Source organism: Staurois parvus, unplaced genomic scaffold (assembly GCF_062004578.1).
Source record: "Staurois parvus isolate SC_StPar_1 unplaced genomic scaffold, SC_StPar_1.0 ptg000217l, whole genome shotgun sequence".
Taxonomy (NCBI): Eukaryota; Metazoa; Chordata; class Amphibia; order Anura; family Ranidae; genus Staurois; species Staurois parvus.
This window is the reverse complement of record NW_028318013.1, coordinates 7,391,481-7,410,583: the sequence shown is the minus strand read 5'-3', so window position 1 is coordinate 7,410,583 and position 19,103 is coordinate 7,391,481. Positions and strand designations below refer to the sequence as shown.

General features: G+C 40.5%; 1 protein-coding gene across 1 annotated transcript in view; it reads left to right on the top strand.

Moving 5' to 3' along the window:
* The window catches only part of LOC149460925 (multidrug resistance-associated protein 1-like), a 251,799-nt gene that overhangs the window by 157,223 nt on the left and 75,473 nt on the right, over nt 1-19,103 (top strand). The window contains exon 26 of the mRNA XM_089679077.1: nt 6,874-7,000. Coding sequence (XP_089535203.1) covers nt 6,874-7,000 — 127 coding nt within the window. The remainder of the gene's footprint in view (nt 1-6,873; nt 7,001-19,103) is intronic.

Sequence of the window (19,103 nt, the reverse complement as noted above, 5' to 3'; positions counted from 1 at the left end):
GTAGCAAAAATGCACAGAAAATGTGACACTAAGGTGTGAATGCAACCTTGATTTTTAAAGACTACACATCCCATAGTACTTGCTGCCTGCAAGTTGTGATTCCTGTACTGAATCCGCCTCTTGAAATTCTTTCTGAGCACCTCTGTAGCTCAGAAGGCAGGATCTGTGAAATGTGTGACACAGCAGTGCCTGCTTACTGGACATAGTGAAAGACAGTCACAGAATTCAAGGAAGTAAATGGGTGGGCAGTTTCACAAATTAAGTTTATAAACTTCCTGATCAGTAGGTTAATAGGAGTAGGCTAGAAATGGAATTGCAATATGGAAATAAATATATAATTTTAAATGTTGACCTTAGGTACTCCTGAAGAGCAGTATTGCTAGCACGTCAGAATTTTCTGCTAGGACCATATACATTACAGTGAACGGTACTCAAAAACTTAGGTTAACAATCTAGCCACAATACATTTACAAACATGTATAGGGGTGCAGGGTCCTGTGACCAGCGATGAGACAGTGGTCAAATAATTTCTGCTGATGTTGAAGGGTGCTCTTCCAGTCAAGTTTCTTACTGGCTAACTGTTCCAGGAATGTCAGATACTTAAAGTCATCCATATATTTGCATATGCTTAATAATAATGGCATGGACTTTAAAACATGCCGTCACTGACCTCTGTAGCTGTAAGCACTGTGGCACATATCTTCAGTTTTATAGCAGATGCACTGAAGTTACTCAAGACACTTTCTATTGGACAACTCAGATCATCCTGTCCTATAGCGTCTGCCTTGTGTTTAAAAATTAGATGGCTGGAAAGCTGCTGTGTCACCGCTGAGAGGGGGAGCATGTTAACCTGACCTGTCGAGAGCTGCTTGCGTTTGACCTGTTTTGCATTCCCAAATTCTTGTATTGCCATAGACTTGTATGTGAATGTAGAATCCATTTCAAGAAAACAAAAGCCACACACAGGCCCTATAATGAACTTAGTGCTTCTGCTGTGAACTTTGAGGATGAATAGCTCCACCATGCCTGAGGCTACTGATGCTTGTTTTAAAGCCCATTTACTGCCTATTAAAACTAAATACTTGAATGTTTCTAGCATGACCAATAGATTTGCTCTGAGCCTCTTTGGCAGAGGCCATGTGACCAATTAGTCACATTCATATGAGAGAGCCCAGAACCCCATGCACTTACTACCATCATAATCACTATTTATGGTTTCCTTTTATGGAAGAGACCCTTTACTAGAGTTAAAAGGGAAACAATCTTTATTTCTAAAGAATGAAATAGGGTGATTTTTTTTTGTCTTTTGAATTAACAGGAACTACCTCCAGTGAAAGCTTTGTCAGAACTATCAGTAGAATCAGGAATACTGATGCATACCCTGTTTCCCCTAAAATAAGACCTACCCCGAAAATAAGACCTAGTTGTGATCAGGGCTTTTTTTCAGCCGGAACATGGCGGAATGCCATTCTGCCACTTCCGGCACTGGCCTTGCACACACCCATATCTACTGTCTCTTATAAACACAGAAGCGTGGCTGAATTGACAGCACCATCCGCTCCCACAGAACCTCCCTACCTCTGTATTCACTGTGGGACAAGGAATGAACAGATATCTGCGGGTGCAGTATGCAGTGTGTTTAGAGGTGGGGCATCTCCTCCTGCAGCCTAATGCATGGAAACCAATGCTCCAGGGGTGATCACCGGCCGGTGGGGAAGAGGTGGAGCGGTGAGTAAGTGCGCTTGGTGCACTGTGTAGGAAGATAGTACCCGAAACGGGAGTTACTATAGAGAGGGGCCGGCTGCTGACAGATGTGTTTTGCAAAGCTAGCTAACCATAAGAGGGCAGTGGAGGGAGAGGGGGGATGTGCAAAGGTGAGCTTCAGTCAGGTGTTGCAGAGGTAAACTGAGTCAGGTGAGTTGCAGACAGGGTGCATAGGTGAGCTGCGGCTGGGGGGGTGCAGAGGTGAGCTGATTTGCAACCCACCTTTGCACCCCTTGGCCACAGCTCAGCTCTGCACCCCTTGGCCACAGCTCGGTTCTGCACCCCCTGGCCACAGCTCACCTCTGCATTCCCCGTCTGCAAACTCACCCCTTCACCCTATATTTGGCTCATATCTGCACCCTGTCTGAAACTCACCTGTCAAGTCACCCCTGCAACACCTGACTGCAGCTCACAACAGTCATCAACTGGACCTCTCCATAGTAACCCTCATCCACAACTGCCTGCAGCTCACCCCTGCACTCCCTGTCCACACCTGGACATTTAAAAAATAAGACCTACCGTGAAAATAAGACCTAGTGTGTTTTTTTGAGCCAAAAAATATAAGACAGTGTCTTATTTTCGGGGGAAACACGGTATATAGTAGTGGGTATAATATATACCGTATACTGTGTGTGTGTGTATATACATACATGCAAATCTCACTCTAAAGCTAGGTAAGCCTAATCCAGTCTCTGCTAACCAGCTAAGCCTCCTCGTTGATCACTCAAGGCTTGGAGATAGGAGGAGGCTGATCCAGGTTTGAATTTATTAGTCAATATTTTTGGACCTACGGACAAGAAGATGGCTGTATGTAAGTCTTTTGTTATAAGTGATGCAATTAACTTGAGCTTTTTATTTTCTAATAATGAGGTAGTGTAGTGTCTTGTTCATTTCTCATTTGTACTGACATCAGAAATCAGAAAATCATGAACTGAAGATTATACAATCGTGACTGCAGTATAAAACAAAAACTTTATGCGCTTTGTCACTGGTCCTGAAGCAATTTTACAGTTTATATTTATTTTAAAAATGTCCTCACTATGCTTTTTTCACTGGCTGGCTACATGAGGTAATGCCTAGTACACACGGAGAGAAAAGCAGTTAAATTGTTCGATATTCTGATCGTTGATATACAACTTTTGACAGCCGATCACAACAGTTCATGCATAATTATCTGAAGGGACAAAAAAGAACATTTTTCTCGTATGATAACAGAACAAATGATTTTCATTTAATCGGTACAATATTTGTCCGTAAAAAAAAAATTGCATGACCAAGAACGTGCATGCTCAGAAACTAAAGAATACATTAAAATACAATACATTACATCACTTCCAAAGTTCTATTCTGTCGTATGAGAATTTACACAAATTTAGTAACCTCTTCATATTTGATATCAGACTTGCATGTATTCATCTGTAAAAAAAATCGTGTGACCAAGATCGCGCATGCTCCAAAACTAAAGAATATACTACAATACAATATAATACATTACATCACTTCCGAAGTTCTATTCTTTCATATGAGAATTTACAAAAATTTAGTAACCTCTTCATTTTTGATATGAGACTAGCATGCAAAAAAATCCCAGATAATCATTCGTCTTATATTCTCATTTTCTGGTTTTACTGTGATATATTGCATTGTCTGGTCAGTGAAACAAAGTATGTACAAGCTTTTAATTAATGTCTCTAAATGCCATATGTATGCCTACTTTTTATGAACAGTCAGTGACAGTTGTCAACCAATTTTAGAGTGGCAATGAGCATTCAAATGTATCACTCTGAAAGACTTTCTACCATGTTCTCAGTAGGAGATAATGAGAAATTTGTTATAAAACAGGTATCAGGCTTTTCATTCCATGTAGAGTATGTAGGTGCTCAATCGTGCCCAAGTTTGGTTAAGAAGTTACAACGCAACAGCAACTACTGAATTCTTAGTGCATTTAATGAAAGGTAAGCCATCATGTGGACACCTAAGCAGATAGGCAGAGATATCCTTACAGTTGGGGCAGTAGAAGCTGGATGGATATAAAGAACATTAGCAAATATAAAGGCTCTTGTGGCTGGGCTTTATGTGGCATTACTGCCTTCTCCTTTCAAATGGAACGTTGATCAAACATACATTTGCTATAAATGCATTTATTTTGTGTAGATGCAGCACTTGCTTATTTGTCCATATTATTTTAAATCTAGGAATGAATGGCAAAATCCCAAATTCCAACAAAAAGCAGACACAAGAGTGCAACCCTCTTCTTCTAAATAGGACAACGATGTACACAGAAATATAATGCGAAGTAAAGTAGATCAAACATACCCTCCTAGTTGTCATCATCACAGTAAAATTAAAATCTATTAAAAGTGAAATATGGCATGTTTCTGCCGTTTTTGTATGTTTTTATGACTCCCCAACAATTTTTTGTTGGTAAAAAAAAACCTTGCAAAATGTGGAAAAACTCGGCAAAACGCCGCCAAACACTAATGCAAAAACATTAAAAAAGCTGAAAACTCACGTTTTTAACGTGACTTTACACAGTTAACGTTACCAGCATTATCAAAACATCCAGTGTGCATGAGGGCTTAAGGCAGCAAATTAGAGCCTATGTACACATAGCCTGAATGAGAAAGGGGACCTTTGTGTTTTAGTGCAGCTATGTACTTGCAAATGAAAAACGTTGGGATCAGTCCTATCCAGATACTCTAGTTTCCTCAAACACTTTAAATACATGCTGGTAGGTTAATTGACTCCTATCTAAATTGGTTCTAGTACACAGGTGAAACTCGAAAAATTAGAATATCATGCAAAAGTTACATGCAAAGCAAGATAGTTCAAGCCGTGATTTGTCATACTTGTGATGATTATGGCTTACAGCTCATGAAAACCCAAATCCACAAACTCAGAAAATTAGAATATTACATGCAGTCAATAAAACAAGGATTGTACATAGAACAATATCAGACCTCTGAAAAGTACAAGCATGCATATGTACTCAGTACTTGGTTTGGGCCCAATTTGCAGCAATTACTGCCTCAATGCGGCGTGGCATGGAAGCTATCAGCCTCTGGCACTGCTGAGGTGTTATGGAAGACCAGATTGCTTCAATAGCGGCCTCCAGCTCTTCTACATTGTTCGGTCTCATGTCTCTCATCTTTCTCTTGGCAATGCCCCATAGATTCTCTATGGGGTTCAGGTCAGGCGAGTTTGCTGGCCAATCAAGCACAGTTATCCCACGGCCATTGAACCAGGTTTTGGTGCTTTTGGCAGTGTGGGCAGGTGCCAAGTCCTGCTGGAAAATGAAGTCAGCATCCCCATAAAGCTCGTCTGCGGAAGGAAGCATGAAGTGCTTCAAAATCTCCTGGTAGACGGCTGCGCTGACCCTGGACTTAATGAAGCACATTGGACCAACACCAGCAGATGACATGGCTCCCAAAATCAACACAGACTGTGGAAACTTCACGCTGGACTTCAAGCATCTTGCAGTGTGTGCCTCTCCATTCTTCCTCCATACTCTGGGTCCTTGGTTTCCAAATGAGATGCAAAAGTTGCTCTAATCAGAAAAGAGGACTTTGGACCACTGAGCAACACACCAGGTCTGTTTTTCTTTAGCCCAGGTAAGACGCTTCTGACGTTGTTTGTTGTTCAGGAGCGGCTTGACAAGAGGAATACGACATTTGAAGCCCATGTCCAGGATCCGTTTGTGTGTGGTGGCTCTTGATGCACTGACTCCAGCCTCAGTCCACTCCTTGTGAAAGTCCCCAACACTTTTGAATGGCCTTTTCCTGACAGTCCTCTCCAGGCTGCGGTCATTCCTGCTGCTTGTGCATCTTTTTCTTCCACACTTTTCCCTTCCACATAACTTTCTATTAATGTGCTTTGATACAGCACTTTGGGAACATCCAACTTCTTTTGCAATAACCTTTTGAGGCTTTCCCTCCTTATGGAGGGTGTCAATGATGGTTTTCTGCACAACTGTCAGGTCAGCAGTCTTTCCCATGATTGTGATTCCTACTGAACCAGACTGAGAGACCATTTAAAGGCTCAGGAACCCTTTGCAGGTGTTATGGCTTAATTAGCTGATTAGAGTGGGACACTTTGAGCCTAGAATATTGCACCTTTTCACAATATTCTCATTTTCTGAGATTGTGGATTTGGGGTTTTCATGAGCTGTAAGCCATAATCATCACAATTATAACAAATCATGGCTTGAACTATCTTGCTTTGCATGTAATGAGTCTATCTTATATATTAGTTTCACCTTTTAAGTTGCATTACTGAAATAAATGAACTTTTGCATGATATTCAAATTTTTTGAGTTTCACCTGTATGTATGTATCCATGTGGGGCAGGGACCTCAGCTGTATAAATTGTTAGCTATAACCAATAAATAATTATTTGTCTCTCAAAAAAACATTGTTGCCTTTACACACAGTGAAGGAAGAAGTGAAGGTCTATAAAAACCATAAGTCTATAACAACAGACACATTTTTTGGAGCTCACATTTTCACCCATTGAGGGACACAGGAAAAAAGATACAGTTGCGTTTTAGGAGAGGATTGACACAGGCAAACATAAAAATCGTATGCCAACCCCCTCTACCCACCATGTTTTTTTTTTTGTGTTCTAGGAAGATGCTCTCTACTGAGAAACTTTCAAAGAAAAAAGAAAACAAAATTCTCCCTGCTAGGTAAAGGCATAATGTGCTGGGATGCATCGCATACTAGTACATTATGAAATACTTACCTTAAAATGAAGCCCTCCAGTGGCGTGCCATCACCACTGACAGGGCTTCCACCTTTACCCATCTTCCTTCTGGGTTCGCAGACTCTGGTCGTTTCAATGGCCGAGCCGCAGTGACATCACTTCTGCTCGTGTGTATGGGAGTCACGACCACGGCACAGACCTCTGAAGGGATGGCATGAGTATGTATCTTTTAATGGACTCCAAGAAATGGATTTTACAAAAATAACAAAAGTACATAAAAAAAGTTATTTTTTTCTACCATTATTTAAAAGATAAGTTGATGTTTTCCTTCATTTCAGAATCTTTATTATTTTATCTTTCCTTTTAAATAAACAGATTTGCTATTTATGTATTCATTGTAATTTCCAGGTGGCTGAGTGTACGCTGTGACCTCCTTAGTAATTTCATCGTGTTTACAGTGGCCATTGTAGGAGTTTTGTTCAGGGAGAGCATTTCCCCAGGCTTGATTGGTCTTGCTGTTGTGAATTCTCTAAGGGTAAGTGTCCAGAAAGAAAAATCGCCTCTAGCATTACAAAAAGCTTTACATGTGTAAATGTATATTTAGCCATTAATACGTAGGAGACAATGAATATATGTGTATATTATGCAAGACTGTAGAAATGTAATCAGTGTCAACAAAGTCAGTTGCCAATGCCATTGTTGTACATAAAATGTGGGTACAATACAAATATTATAAGCTGTTTTACATTTATTTACATTTAATTTTTATTATATCTGAATGCCAAACAAGCAGCTAAACACAGAGCTGAAACACTGGGAATGATTTCATCTTCTACAGGGTTTGTAAGTCTATACAGCTACATTTAATGGATTAAAACAAACCCCCAAACCTGCTTAGTGAACACTAAGGCTCCTTTTTGCAGTGCTTTTCGCAGTTCATTTTGCGTTCTTCTACACGTGTTTTTTTATGCGTATTTTCCGCATTTTGACTTTTGTTTAAATTTTTTTTGTGGTTAAAGTGGAATTTTTTTTGTTGCCGGGCAGGATAAAAATGCAAAACTTGGCAAAAACTCACTACGATGCATTTCAGCAGCTTCTCCATTGTAGCAAAAATGCTGATTTTTCCTTGTAAAAAAGTCCCTGACACTTTCTAAAAATGCAGCAGTTCAAAAAAGCATAGATGTGAACATGTTCCATAGGAAACCATGTTAAATGGACTGTAGTGTGTTTCTGCAAAATGCACAAAAAAAAGAATTGGAGTGAAAAGAAGCCTAAAGCAGCAGCATGCTGGTAACCTCTCTACGTGCTCTGCTCTCTCCCTCTGTCAGCATGTTCATGATAAGCTGCTAGTGCAGACCTTCCACTATAATTCTGAGTGCTGCTGTGCAGGATAATACAGAAAAGCTGATATCAAGGCAAACTGAGAAAAGGTGTGCAATGACCTTGAATATGTCAATCCATATGTGAACTGAAGAAAGGATCAATTTAACACTCACAATGGAGCCATATCGGCATTAATGATCAAAAGAATAAAGCTTACTCACAAGCAGTTTTTCAGAATTGGCACTTGTAATTGCCTTTGAAAAGTGGCCAATACATCCACTCGTGATCAGTGATGAAGTGGTCAAATTAAGTCAATTCACTATGGATATGCACTCTTGGGTGATGGGAGGCAGAGTGCTCTGAGCAGAGGAGTATTCTCTTCAAGAAAGAGTAGCACCTTTTGGGTTGCTTGCTTTTAGGCAGTGGGGGTTATTTACTAAAACTGGAGAGTTCAAATTCTGGTGCAACTCTGCATAGAAACTAATCGACTTCCAGGATTTACTGCTTAAACAAGCTTAAGTTAGAAGCTGATTGGCTATCATGCACAGCTGCACCAGATTCTGAATGCATAAGTTTTAGTAAATCTCCCCCAATGTGTTTCATGGATATCTTCCCGAAACATGTTGTATGTGTCATACAGGAGCTGACTTAAATAGGTATAATTGCTATGGAGGATATTAGGGCAGAAACGAAAGATCATAGTAAATAGTAGGATGCAGGGTAAGTGAAAGAAAGTAAAAATTTATCAAAAAGGACATTTGTAAGCCACAAATGCCACTATAAAAACAGTAAGCAAACTGCCAAGGATTATACACTAATAAATTTAGGTACATTTTAAAAAAATAAGCAGGAAAATGGATATGCGTAAAAATAAGATAAAGATATAAAACTTTGCATGGTTTATGACCAGGGGCGGACTGACCATTTGGAAACTCGGGCACTGCCCGAGGGCCCGGGGTCAGTAGGGGGCCCCATGAGATGCCTCTGGTACCTTTTTCATAGGCTTTTTTGACTTTTGGCAAGTACACAGGGGCCTCATGATCCCCTATTGCCCGGGGGCCCCATCAGTTATCAGCTCGCCCTTGTTTATGACTAAACGTTTTGCAGATACAAAAATATACAAATAAAAGGAAAATTAATCAAGGTAATAGCTGGTGTAAGATCAGAGATAACTGGTAGAAAAAAGCTCATATTTATGGACCTAAATGAGAGATTTCTGAAAGTCCTAAAAATCTTACAGGATCAAAAATAATACATAAACTCATTACAAAGTTGGTTAACCACTTGCCCCCCAGAAGATTTACAACCCCCCCCCCCCTTCCTGATCAGGCCATTTTTTTGCTTTTCAGCACTGCGCTTTTTCAACTGGTAGTTGCGCATTCATGAAACACTGTACCAAAACAATTTGTGTTTTTTAGCACACAAATAGAGCTTTCTTTTGGTGATATTTGATCACCACTGGGTTTTTATTTTTTGTGATAGAAATGAAAAAATTTAAGAAAAAAAACTATAATTTCTACTTTCAGTTATAAAATAAATCCAATAAATTCAAAGTTAGTGATACATTTAGGCCAAAATGTATTCTGTTACATGTCTTTTGTAAAAAATAAATCCCATTACATGTATATTTATTGGTTTGTGTGAAAGTTATAGTGTCTACAAACTATGGTATATATACTGGAATTTACACAGCTATTATTTTCTGACTGTGTATCACATATTTTGAGGTGCTAAAATGCTAGGACAGTACAACCCCCCCCCCCCCCCAAATGGCCCCTTTTTGGAAAGTTGACACCCCAAGGAATTTGCTGTGAGGTATATTGAGTCCATGGAAGATTTAATTTTTTTGCCACAAATGTTTGGAAAATGAAAACATTTTTTTTTTTTTTTACACAAAATTGTCACTCAAATGATATATTGCTCACGTATGCCATGGCCATATGTGGAATAACACCCCAAAATACATTTTTCTACTTCTACCAAGTATGGGGATACCACACGTGAGAGACATTTTGACAGCCTAGCCACATACATTCTCCCAAAATCCAATGACCACCCTCAAGCTTTCAAAGGGCATATTTCCTCATATCACTTCCTCCTTACCTATCACAGTTTCGGAAGGCCCTAAAATGCCAGGACAGTACAAACACCCCCCCCCCAAAATGACCCATTTTTGGAATGTAGACACCCCATGGAATTTGATAAGAGGCATGGTGAGTATTTTACAGATATCATTTTTATCACAGGGTATTGAAACAAAAAAAAAGAAAAGAAATATATATTTTTTCTTTTCTTTTTTCAAAAAACGTGTGGCAACAAATAAAATCAGCAAAATACTCACCACACCCCTTAGAAATACCTTGGAGTGCCTAATTTACAAAATGGGGTCATTTGGGGGGGGGGGTGCTTCTACTATCCTGGCATTTCAGTGCCAACATTACAAGCTTATGCCACACATCACCCACTCTGCTAACAACTTGAAGAACAATCGTTTTCTGACACTTTTTGAAAAAAACTTTTATTTTTTTTTGCTAGAAAATTACTTTGCACCCCCAAACATTATATATTTTTAAAGCAATGGCCTTAGAGAAGAAAATGGTGAGTGTTGCAATTTTTTATGTCACACAATATTTTCGTGGCGATTTTTTAAATGCTAATTTTATGGTGAAAATACACTTTTTTGAATCTTAATGCACATGAACAAAATATATTGCTGATGGTATGCTAAAATATAAAAGATGATGCTACGCTGAGTAATTAGATACCAAACATGCCATGCTTTAAAATTGGGCATGCCCTTGCAACGGCAACAAACTACGTACATTTTTAATATTGATAGGCAATGCTTTAAAAGCCATTAACAGGTCACCACTTTATATTTACACAGGAGGTCTAGTGCTAGAATTAGGGCCTTCAATCTGACTTTCGCGGGGATACCTTACATGCATGGTACAATTTCTGTTTACATACCAACATGGGACCGACTCTTGTGTTTGCCTTTGCACACGAGCACAGGAAGGGGAGGCGGAGTGATTTATTTTTTAATTTTGATTTTTATTTTTACACTGTCCTTTATTGTTTTGATCACTTTTATTGTTTTCACAGGGAATGTAAATATCCCCTGTGATAGCAATAGGCGATGACAGCTACTCTTTTCTGAGAAATCTGGGGTCTATTAGACTTTAGATCTTTCCTCTGCCCTTAAAGCATCTGATCACACCAAGATCGGTGTGATCAGATGCTTTCCCAATTTAAAAATGGTGCTATTAACCTTTTGCCGATCGCAGATAGCCGAATGACGGCTTCACTGTGGCCGGCCAGTTCTGGGTGGACGTCATATGACGTCCTCCTAGAACGTGCTCTCCTGCGCGCCCCCGGCGATCAGTGATTAATGATCACGTGGTATGGTAAAAGGACAATCATAGCGGCCCTTTACCCACGTGATCAGCAGTGTCCAATGATACACTGATCACCGTGAAATGCAATTGCCGGTTATCTGCTGCACTTTCCTTACGCTGTCGCAGCATTTTTGGGAGCACTATGCAGAGGAGGCACTAGTATAGTTCTGTTCATGATCAATATATAAAGCTGTACAAACACTATACTATTAATGGTGTTGGCCAGCGACCTTTAGCATGAGTGCGATAGTGTTTGGGCACTCACGCTAACTGACCATGGCTGGGAGGGGAGCTGACAGACCCTGAAGCTATCTGATGTCACTAGTGGCAGTAATACAGTGATCAGTGAAAAATTCTATATGCTGACACTGTACTAATGGCACTGGCTGGGTGACGGGGTAATCAAAGGGTTAATAGAGGCAATCAAAGGGTTAAATGTGCTAATGTAATGTGTGTGTGTGTGTAAAATGTAGTTCTTTTACTCACAGTGTGGTATTCTCTCTTCTCTCCCTGGACCAATGGGGGGAAGCAGGGGGCCCAGGTGTGTTCACACCCCAAAATAGAAAGAAACGGAAGGGTACGTTGCTCTGCCCAGAGCTAACGCTTGCCCGCACACTCTAGGCAGGCGGGCGGCAAGTAGTTTATTAAAAAAAAACCCTTAAAAAATATTTTTTTAAATTCTCAATGCAGTATTTTTTATTTTATTACCATAATGACATTGTACTACTCTGGGGGAAAGATTGGGGATTTTTTTTCTTTTTTACACTTTGCTTTGCAGGAACGATAAAGATTACTGCTCCTGCCATGCAAAGCTTGCTTTGAACTGTCATGAATGGGTTAAGTTCATGACAGTTCAAAATTATGATTTGTGATTGGCTGGAGCTGGTCACATGGTGCAGGGTGTTGTGATTGGCCCCATGTATCATGTGAGAGCCGTGGGCTAGTCACAGCTCACCAGGAAGAGAAGCAAAGCTATTATGAATCAGATTTATTCATAACAGCTTTGCAAACTTTGTCATCTTCATGCTGATCATGGTATGGGATCTTCATCTTTATACCGCTGTGTCCTGTGGACACAGCAGTTGTGGGTGGGGAACAATGCATGCCCACTCAGGCGCACAGAACCCCCAGTGTTAATACATGCAATTCCTCATTGAGGCCTATAGGGGCCACAATATTAAGTCTGTAAATCCAATAGGTTTTGTGGCTGCATCATTTTCAGACTCTTTTTAAAGGATGAAGACTAAGGGGGGGGTCCATACAAAAGCCGAACCATGGGAAAACTAAAAGTCTTCACTTGTGCTGCTATACCGCTCTTTGTAACCTTTTCTTCACTGCACACTGGTCTAAGGTTCTTGATTCCATGAAGACCAATGCAGAGCCCACAGCCCTGCATTGAATGTAAGGATGTAAAGCAGGGGTCTCCAGACTTTCTAAGCAAAAGGCCAGTTTACTGTCCTTCAGACTTTAGAAAGTCTAGGTTGTTGTCAGTTGGACTTGAAAAAGACCTCAGAATGTGTGGTCAGCAAGGGTAAAAATGACAATGCCTGTGGGTTGTAGGAGGTATTTTATTAGTGGGAAGAATAATCTCCATTGTTGATATCAGTGGGAGGAATAGCACCCCATCATTGGTATCAGTGGGAGGAATATCGCCACATTGTTGGTATCAGTATCAGTGGGAGGAATAGCGCCGCATCGTTGGTGTCAGTGGGAGGAATAGGGACTCATCATTGGTGACAGTGGGAAGAATCACACCCCATCTATGGTGTTAGTGGGAGGAATAGTGCCCCATCTATGGTTACAGTGGAAAGAATAGTGCCCCATCTTTGTTGTCAGCGGAAGGAATAGTGCATTATTTATGTGGGAGGAATGGCGCCCTAAAGGCCAGATAAAGGCAAGCAAAGGGCCACGTCTGGCCCTCGGGCCACAGTTTGCAAACCACTGATGCAAAGGAACAGTCCACTACCATTTGCCAGGAGGGCAGAGGATCAGATGAGCAAAAGTACTCTTACCATCCCCTAGAGTAATGAGCAGTGTAGGAGAATTGCTTTCTTCCACACTTCAGCAGGGGGCCTCCAGCAATTGTCCCACCCTGTACAACACTTGATGATGTGAAAGACCGTCCACGGGGAGAAGTGGTGGGGGTATAGAGTGTGTAATCATGGCTGTTCCTGTACCCCTAGACATAGCAAGCATTTAACCCATGCAGTGTGAGGTGGGGGCAGGGAACTGCAATGATAGATTTTGTTTTCTGTTATTCCTGAAGTTAGACTTTAAAATATTGTCAAATAAAACATTTCCTTTTTTGTACTGATAAGTGCCATTTCTATCAATAAACCAGAGAGTCGGTGATGATGGTGGCAGATTTTGGTGGGGACTCCAGGAAGTATTGATAAGCTTCATATATTTTCTTCGGGGATATCCTCTGTAAATTTGATGTGTAAAATTTTACTTGGTGTGATATGATCCTGTGAACAACTGCAATTTTTCTTTAAACAAATTGGCACATTTGGCACATTTTGCTGGCTGATAGCTAAAAAGAGTGGAAAATTTGAGTGGAGAGTGAAAAATAGTTTTACTTTTGACTGCTGGTGATTGCTGGTGCTTGTAGTTGTTTTATTTTCTTCTTTGGGGTCTTGCTAGAAGCTTTTACTTTTTTAAATCACTTTTCTGTCACTTTTTAAATAGCATTTTTTTTCTTCCTTTCCTTGTCTTCCTTCAGTCTGCTAATTAATGGAAGGGGTAATTGGCAGAGGAGCTACAGTTACTGTATAACTTTCTGTAGAGTTCACTCTGAGCTTGCTCATCCTTGCGCTTGCCTGTATTTTGCTTGCTGGACCTTTGATAAAGTGGACCATTCATTAACTGGAGTTAAAAAATCGGAGTGGAAAACAGAAGATTATAACAGGCGTCTACTAACCTATAAGTGACAACTGATATTTCCTATTAGTAATATTAATATTGTAACTGGGATATGAGTGCTAGAAGGGTAAAAGTCTTGTGCAGTGCACAGGGTGCTGCATGTATGCAGCAATGGAGCAACAACTCCAGGATGGATACCGCTGCGACAGATGTGAGTGGGTTGCCCTTCTGGAAGCTCGCGTTAGAGATCTGGAGGAGCAAGTTGCAACACTGGGCAGAACCGACAATCTTGAAAGGGGTGTTCTGCTCCCTGAGCAAGTAGCTAATGGGATTGATGTAGAGGGGCTAATCAGGATTATCAGGTAGGAAGAGGGAGTGGTAGGGGCTCACAGAAAAAGAAGGCCGGCCCTGGGTTTGTGCACCCAAACAGATTTGCCAAGTTGGATGAAGAGGTGGGGGTAGCAAGTTCAGGGGTGGCAGCCCTGGATGACACTGCTATCCCTAACAGCTGGGAGGGCAGACCATCTGGGAGGGGTGGTGAGGGTAGTGCAGGAAGGCCTAGACAGTTGGTGGTAGTAGGGGATTCTATAATCAGAAGAACTGACAGAATAATTTGTCATCAGGAACGCCTCAACCGAATGGTTTGCTGTCTCCCTGGTGCCAGGGTTTGGCATGTGGTGGACCGGGTTGATAAATTACTGGGAAGGGCTGGGCATGACCCAGCTGTTTTGGTCCATGTTGGAACCAATGACAGAATACATAGAAGGTGGAGGCTCCTTAAGAATCAATTTAAAGAACTAGGCTGCAAGTTGAAGGGAAGGACCTCTAAGGTGATATTCTCTGAAATATTACCTATGCCATGCGCAACTCAGGAAAGACGGGGAGATTAGAGAACTCAATGCATGGCTAAAGACGTGGTGTAAGAGGGAAGGATTTAGATTTTTAGAACACTGGGCTGCCTTTTCATTGGGGTGGAGGGAGGGGGGAGGGAGAATTAGATTATAATGGGGCAGACAGATCAGACAGGAGTCAGTCCTTAATGGTGGATGGAATGGGGAGAGATGGGGAGAGGGCTATGGCAGGTGATAAGAAGGTGCCCATGTTACAGACAACCATTGGAATTGGTACCATTTGTATGAAAATAAAAAATATGCAAAATACGTGTACACAAAGTGTCAATGAATTAAAGTTTGTTCACCAATGACAGAAGTCTGCCAAGCAAAATAGGTGAGTTGGAAGCTTTGGTGCATGAAGAGAACTATAATGTAATTGGTATTGCAGAATCTTGGCTTCGTTATTCACATGACTAGGCCATTAATATTCCTGGCTATGTTCTCTTTCGGAGAGACAGGGTAAAAAGGAAAGGTGGTGGTGTCTGTCTCTATGTGAGAAGTGATGAGGCTGAAGCATTATGGATGAAACTGCACATGGGGTGCATACTGAAAATCTTTGGAGTTTGTTATAGGCCTCCCAGTGTTAATGAGGCTCCTTGCACAGATCAAGAGGGCTGCAAGGGCTGGGACAGTGATAATAATGGGGGATTTTAACTACCTGGAAATTGACTGGAGTAATGGTACTGCAGGAACAGTTAAAGGGCAAACATTTCTAAACCTACTACAGGACAATTTTATGGTACAGGTCATAGAGGCCCCTACTAGGAATGATGCTCTGCTGGACCTGGTAATCTCAAACCATGCAGAGCTTATTACGAATGTTCACATAAAAAAAAATCTGGGTAGCAGTGACCATAACATAATTTCATGTATTGTTAGCGGTAAACATCAAGCACATAAGGGAAAAATACAAATGCTCAACTTTAGGAGAGTTATTTTTCCGAGGCTGAGAGCTGCTCTCTAAGACTTAGACTGGGAAGGAATATTGGCATTGATGAACACAACACAGAAATGGCATGTGAACACACTGCAAAATATATTCCCATGGGCAACAAGTCAAAAAAATCAAACCCATGTGGTTTACGGCCAAAGTTAAAAAAAAAAGCTATGGATAATAAGAAAAGAGCTTTTATTAGATATAAAAATGAAGGAACGCTATCATTGTTTAAACATTACAAAGAATATAACAGAATATGCAAAAAGGAAATCAAGGCCACAAAAATTGAAAATGAACGACAGATTTTAGAAGATAGCAGGACAAACTCCCAAAAATTCCTCAAATATATTAATAGTAAAAAGGTTTGGTTCAAGCATGTAGGCCCTTTGCAAAATAATCTAGTGTGGGTGACTGGGGACAAAGAGAAGGCAAATTTATTAAATACCTTCTTCAGCTCTGTATATACAAAGTAGCATGGGGGAGCTCTTGTCCATAATGGGCATGATATTGACACAGTTCCAGATGATCCACATTGGCTCACAATTGATATGATCCAGAAATATTTAGACAGTATAAAGGTGATTAACTACATGCCGCCCAGCCACTGTACATATACGGCGGCAGGGCGGTACTCGCAGGCAAAACCACGTTTTAAAACGTGTGTTTTGTAAACAAATAGGGGGCGCACACGAGGCGCGCCGCCACCCTATCTCTCCCGCGGATCACCGCCGCAGATGTCAGTCGCCGGGTCACAGCCGCTCCCTAGCGGCTATGTCCCGGCGATCGGCGGCAAACAGTGACAGACAGCACAGCTGCAGTAGCTGTGCTGTCTGTCACTTCCCTGTCAGCTCAAGGATGAGCTGATCGAGAACAGTTTCTCTTTCTCGATCAGCCTTGTCCCGCCCAGTACACACCCCCGCCCCCTAGTAAATCACTCCCCTCACTCCTATAACCCTTCCCTGCAAAATAAAGTTAACCCCTTCCTCCCCATTGCCATTAGTACAGTGTCAGTTTTTTTTTTTTTGCACTGATCACTGTATTAGTGTTTTTGGGGATGTCAGTGACCCCAAGTCAGTACCCCCCAATGTTAGAATGTCCGCTGCAGTCCCGCCATAAGTCGCTGGTCGCTGCCATAAGTCCCTGATCGCCGCCATAATTCGCTGATCGCCGCCATTATTAGTATAAAAAAAACCCTAAAAATCTCAGTATCTTTCCCGCCGTTTGTAAATGCTATGAATTTCACATAAACCAATTAATTTACATGTATTGGGTTTTTTTTTTAGCAAAGACATGTCGCAGAATGCATTTTGGCAGAAATGTATGACTAAATTTGATTTTTGCATTTTTTTTTTACTGGACATGTTTTATAGCAAAAAGTCCAAAATATTGTTTTTTTTTTCTCAAAATTGTCAGCCTTTTTTTTTATAGCGCAAAAAATAAAAACCGTACAGGCCATCAAATACCACCGAAAGAAAGCTCAATTTGTGGGGAAAAAAAGAATGTAAATTTCATTTATGTACCATATTGCATGATTGCGCAATTGTCCGTTAAACTAGCGCAGCGCTGTATAGCAGAAAAATGGCGTAAACTGCAGTATTTATACCATAGTTTGTAGACGCTATAACTTCCACACAAAGCAATCAATATACACTTATTGGGATTTTACCAAAACATGTAGCAGAATACATTTTGGCCTAAATTTATAACCAACTTTGAGTTTACTATATATTTTTTATAGCTGAAAATAAAAAATATTGTTTTTCTTCAAAATTTTTGGCCTTTTTTTGTTTATAGCATGAAAAATAAAAAGAGCACAGGTGATCAAATTACACCGAAAGAAAGCTCTATTTGTGTGAAAAAAAGGACGCAAATTTTGTTTGGATGCAGCATTGCATGACCGTGCAATTATCAGTTGAATTAGTGCAGCGCCGAGTAGCAAAAAGAGGCCTGGTCATTAAGGGGGGTAAATCCTCTGGAGCTCAAGTGGTTAAAGCACCTGGATGGCATACTCCCACGGGTCCTTACAGAATTGGGCTCTGTCATTTCAAAGCCATTGTTTCTAATTTTTAGGGACACTTTAATGACTGGCATAGTACCACTGGATTGGAGTAAGGCCAATGTGGTGCCTATATTTAAAAATGGATCAAAATCTTTACCTAGTAATTATAGACGTTAATTTAACGTCTATAGTTGGGAAGATACTGGAGAGTTTCATAAAAGACCACACCTCCTCCACTCTTCCTACCACCCCATCCCCCACAGCTATCTCCTCCTGTGCCACCATCCCCTCCCTCCTAGATTGTAAGCTCGAAAGAGCAGGGCTCTCGATCCCCTCATGTTTTGCATTCTATTGTTGTTGTTCTGTCACATGTTCTGTCCCCCTTTGTAATGTACAGCGCTGAGCGAACTATTGGTGCTTTATAAATACTGTATAATAATATAATAATAAATAGATGAGTTCTTGCTGGAAAAAAATAGTTTAAGCAACATACAGCATGAATTCATGAAAGACAGGAGTTGTCAAACAAATCTGATTTCTTTTAATGAGGAGGTGAGCAAAACCTTGGACAGAGGGGTGGCTGTGGACATGGTATACTTGAATTTTGCAAAAGTGTTTGACACAGTTCCCCACACATGGCTAATGTGTAAGGTAAAGTCTACAGGCTTGGAGTAATCCATATGTAAATGGCTAGAAAACTTGCTAAAAGATCATATTCCATGAGTAGTGGTTAATAATACATACTCTGAATGGTCTAGGGTTGTTAGTGTTTTACCCCAGTGTTGGGACCCTTACTTTTTAATATATTTATAAACAATATAGGGTCTGGGATTAAAAACACAATTTCAGTCTTTGCAGATGACATCAAGCTTTGCAGTGGAATAATGTCCTTAACCTCCCTGGCGGTATGATTATTTCAGATTTTTGGTGCTGAAAGTGGTACCATTATTTTGCATGGAAATATGTAGTTTTTTTATTGTAGGCCTGTAATTTTTAGGAATAACTCACTGAAATCTGTCTGAACAAGAGTCTAGTAAACATTCCGGATATGATAAAACTTGAAACACAAAATCATAAATTATAATTTAATAAATAATCATAAAAAATAAGAATATAGTAATAATAACTTTAATTCAATAATATAATCAAACCAAAAACACTGAAGTTTTAAATATAGCGCCAAGTTTGCACATCGCTGAGCAAACTCTCAGAATCGTTTTCAGTGT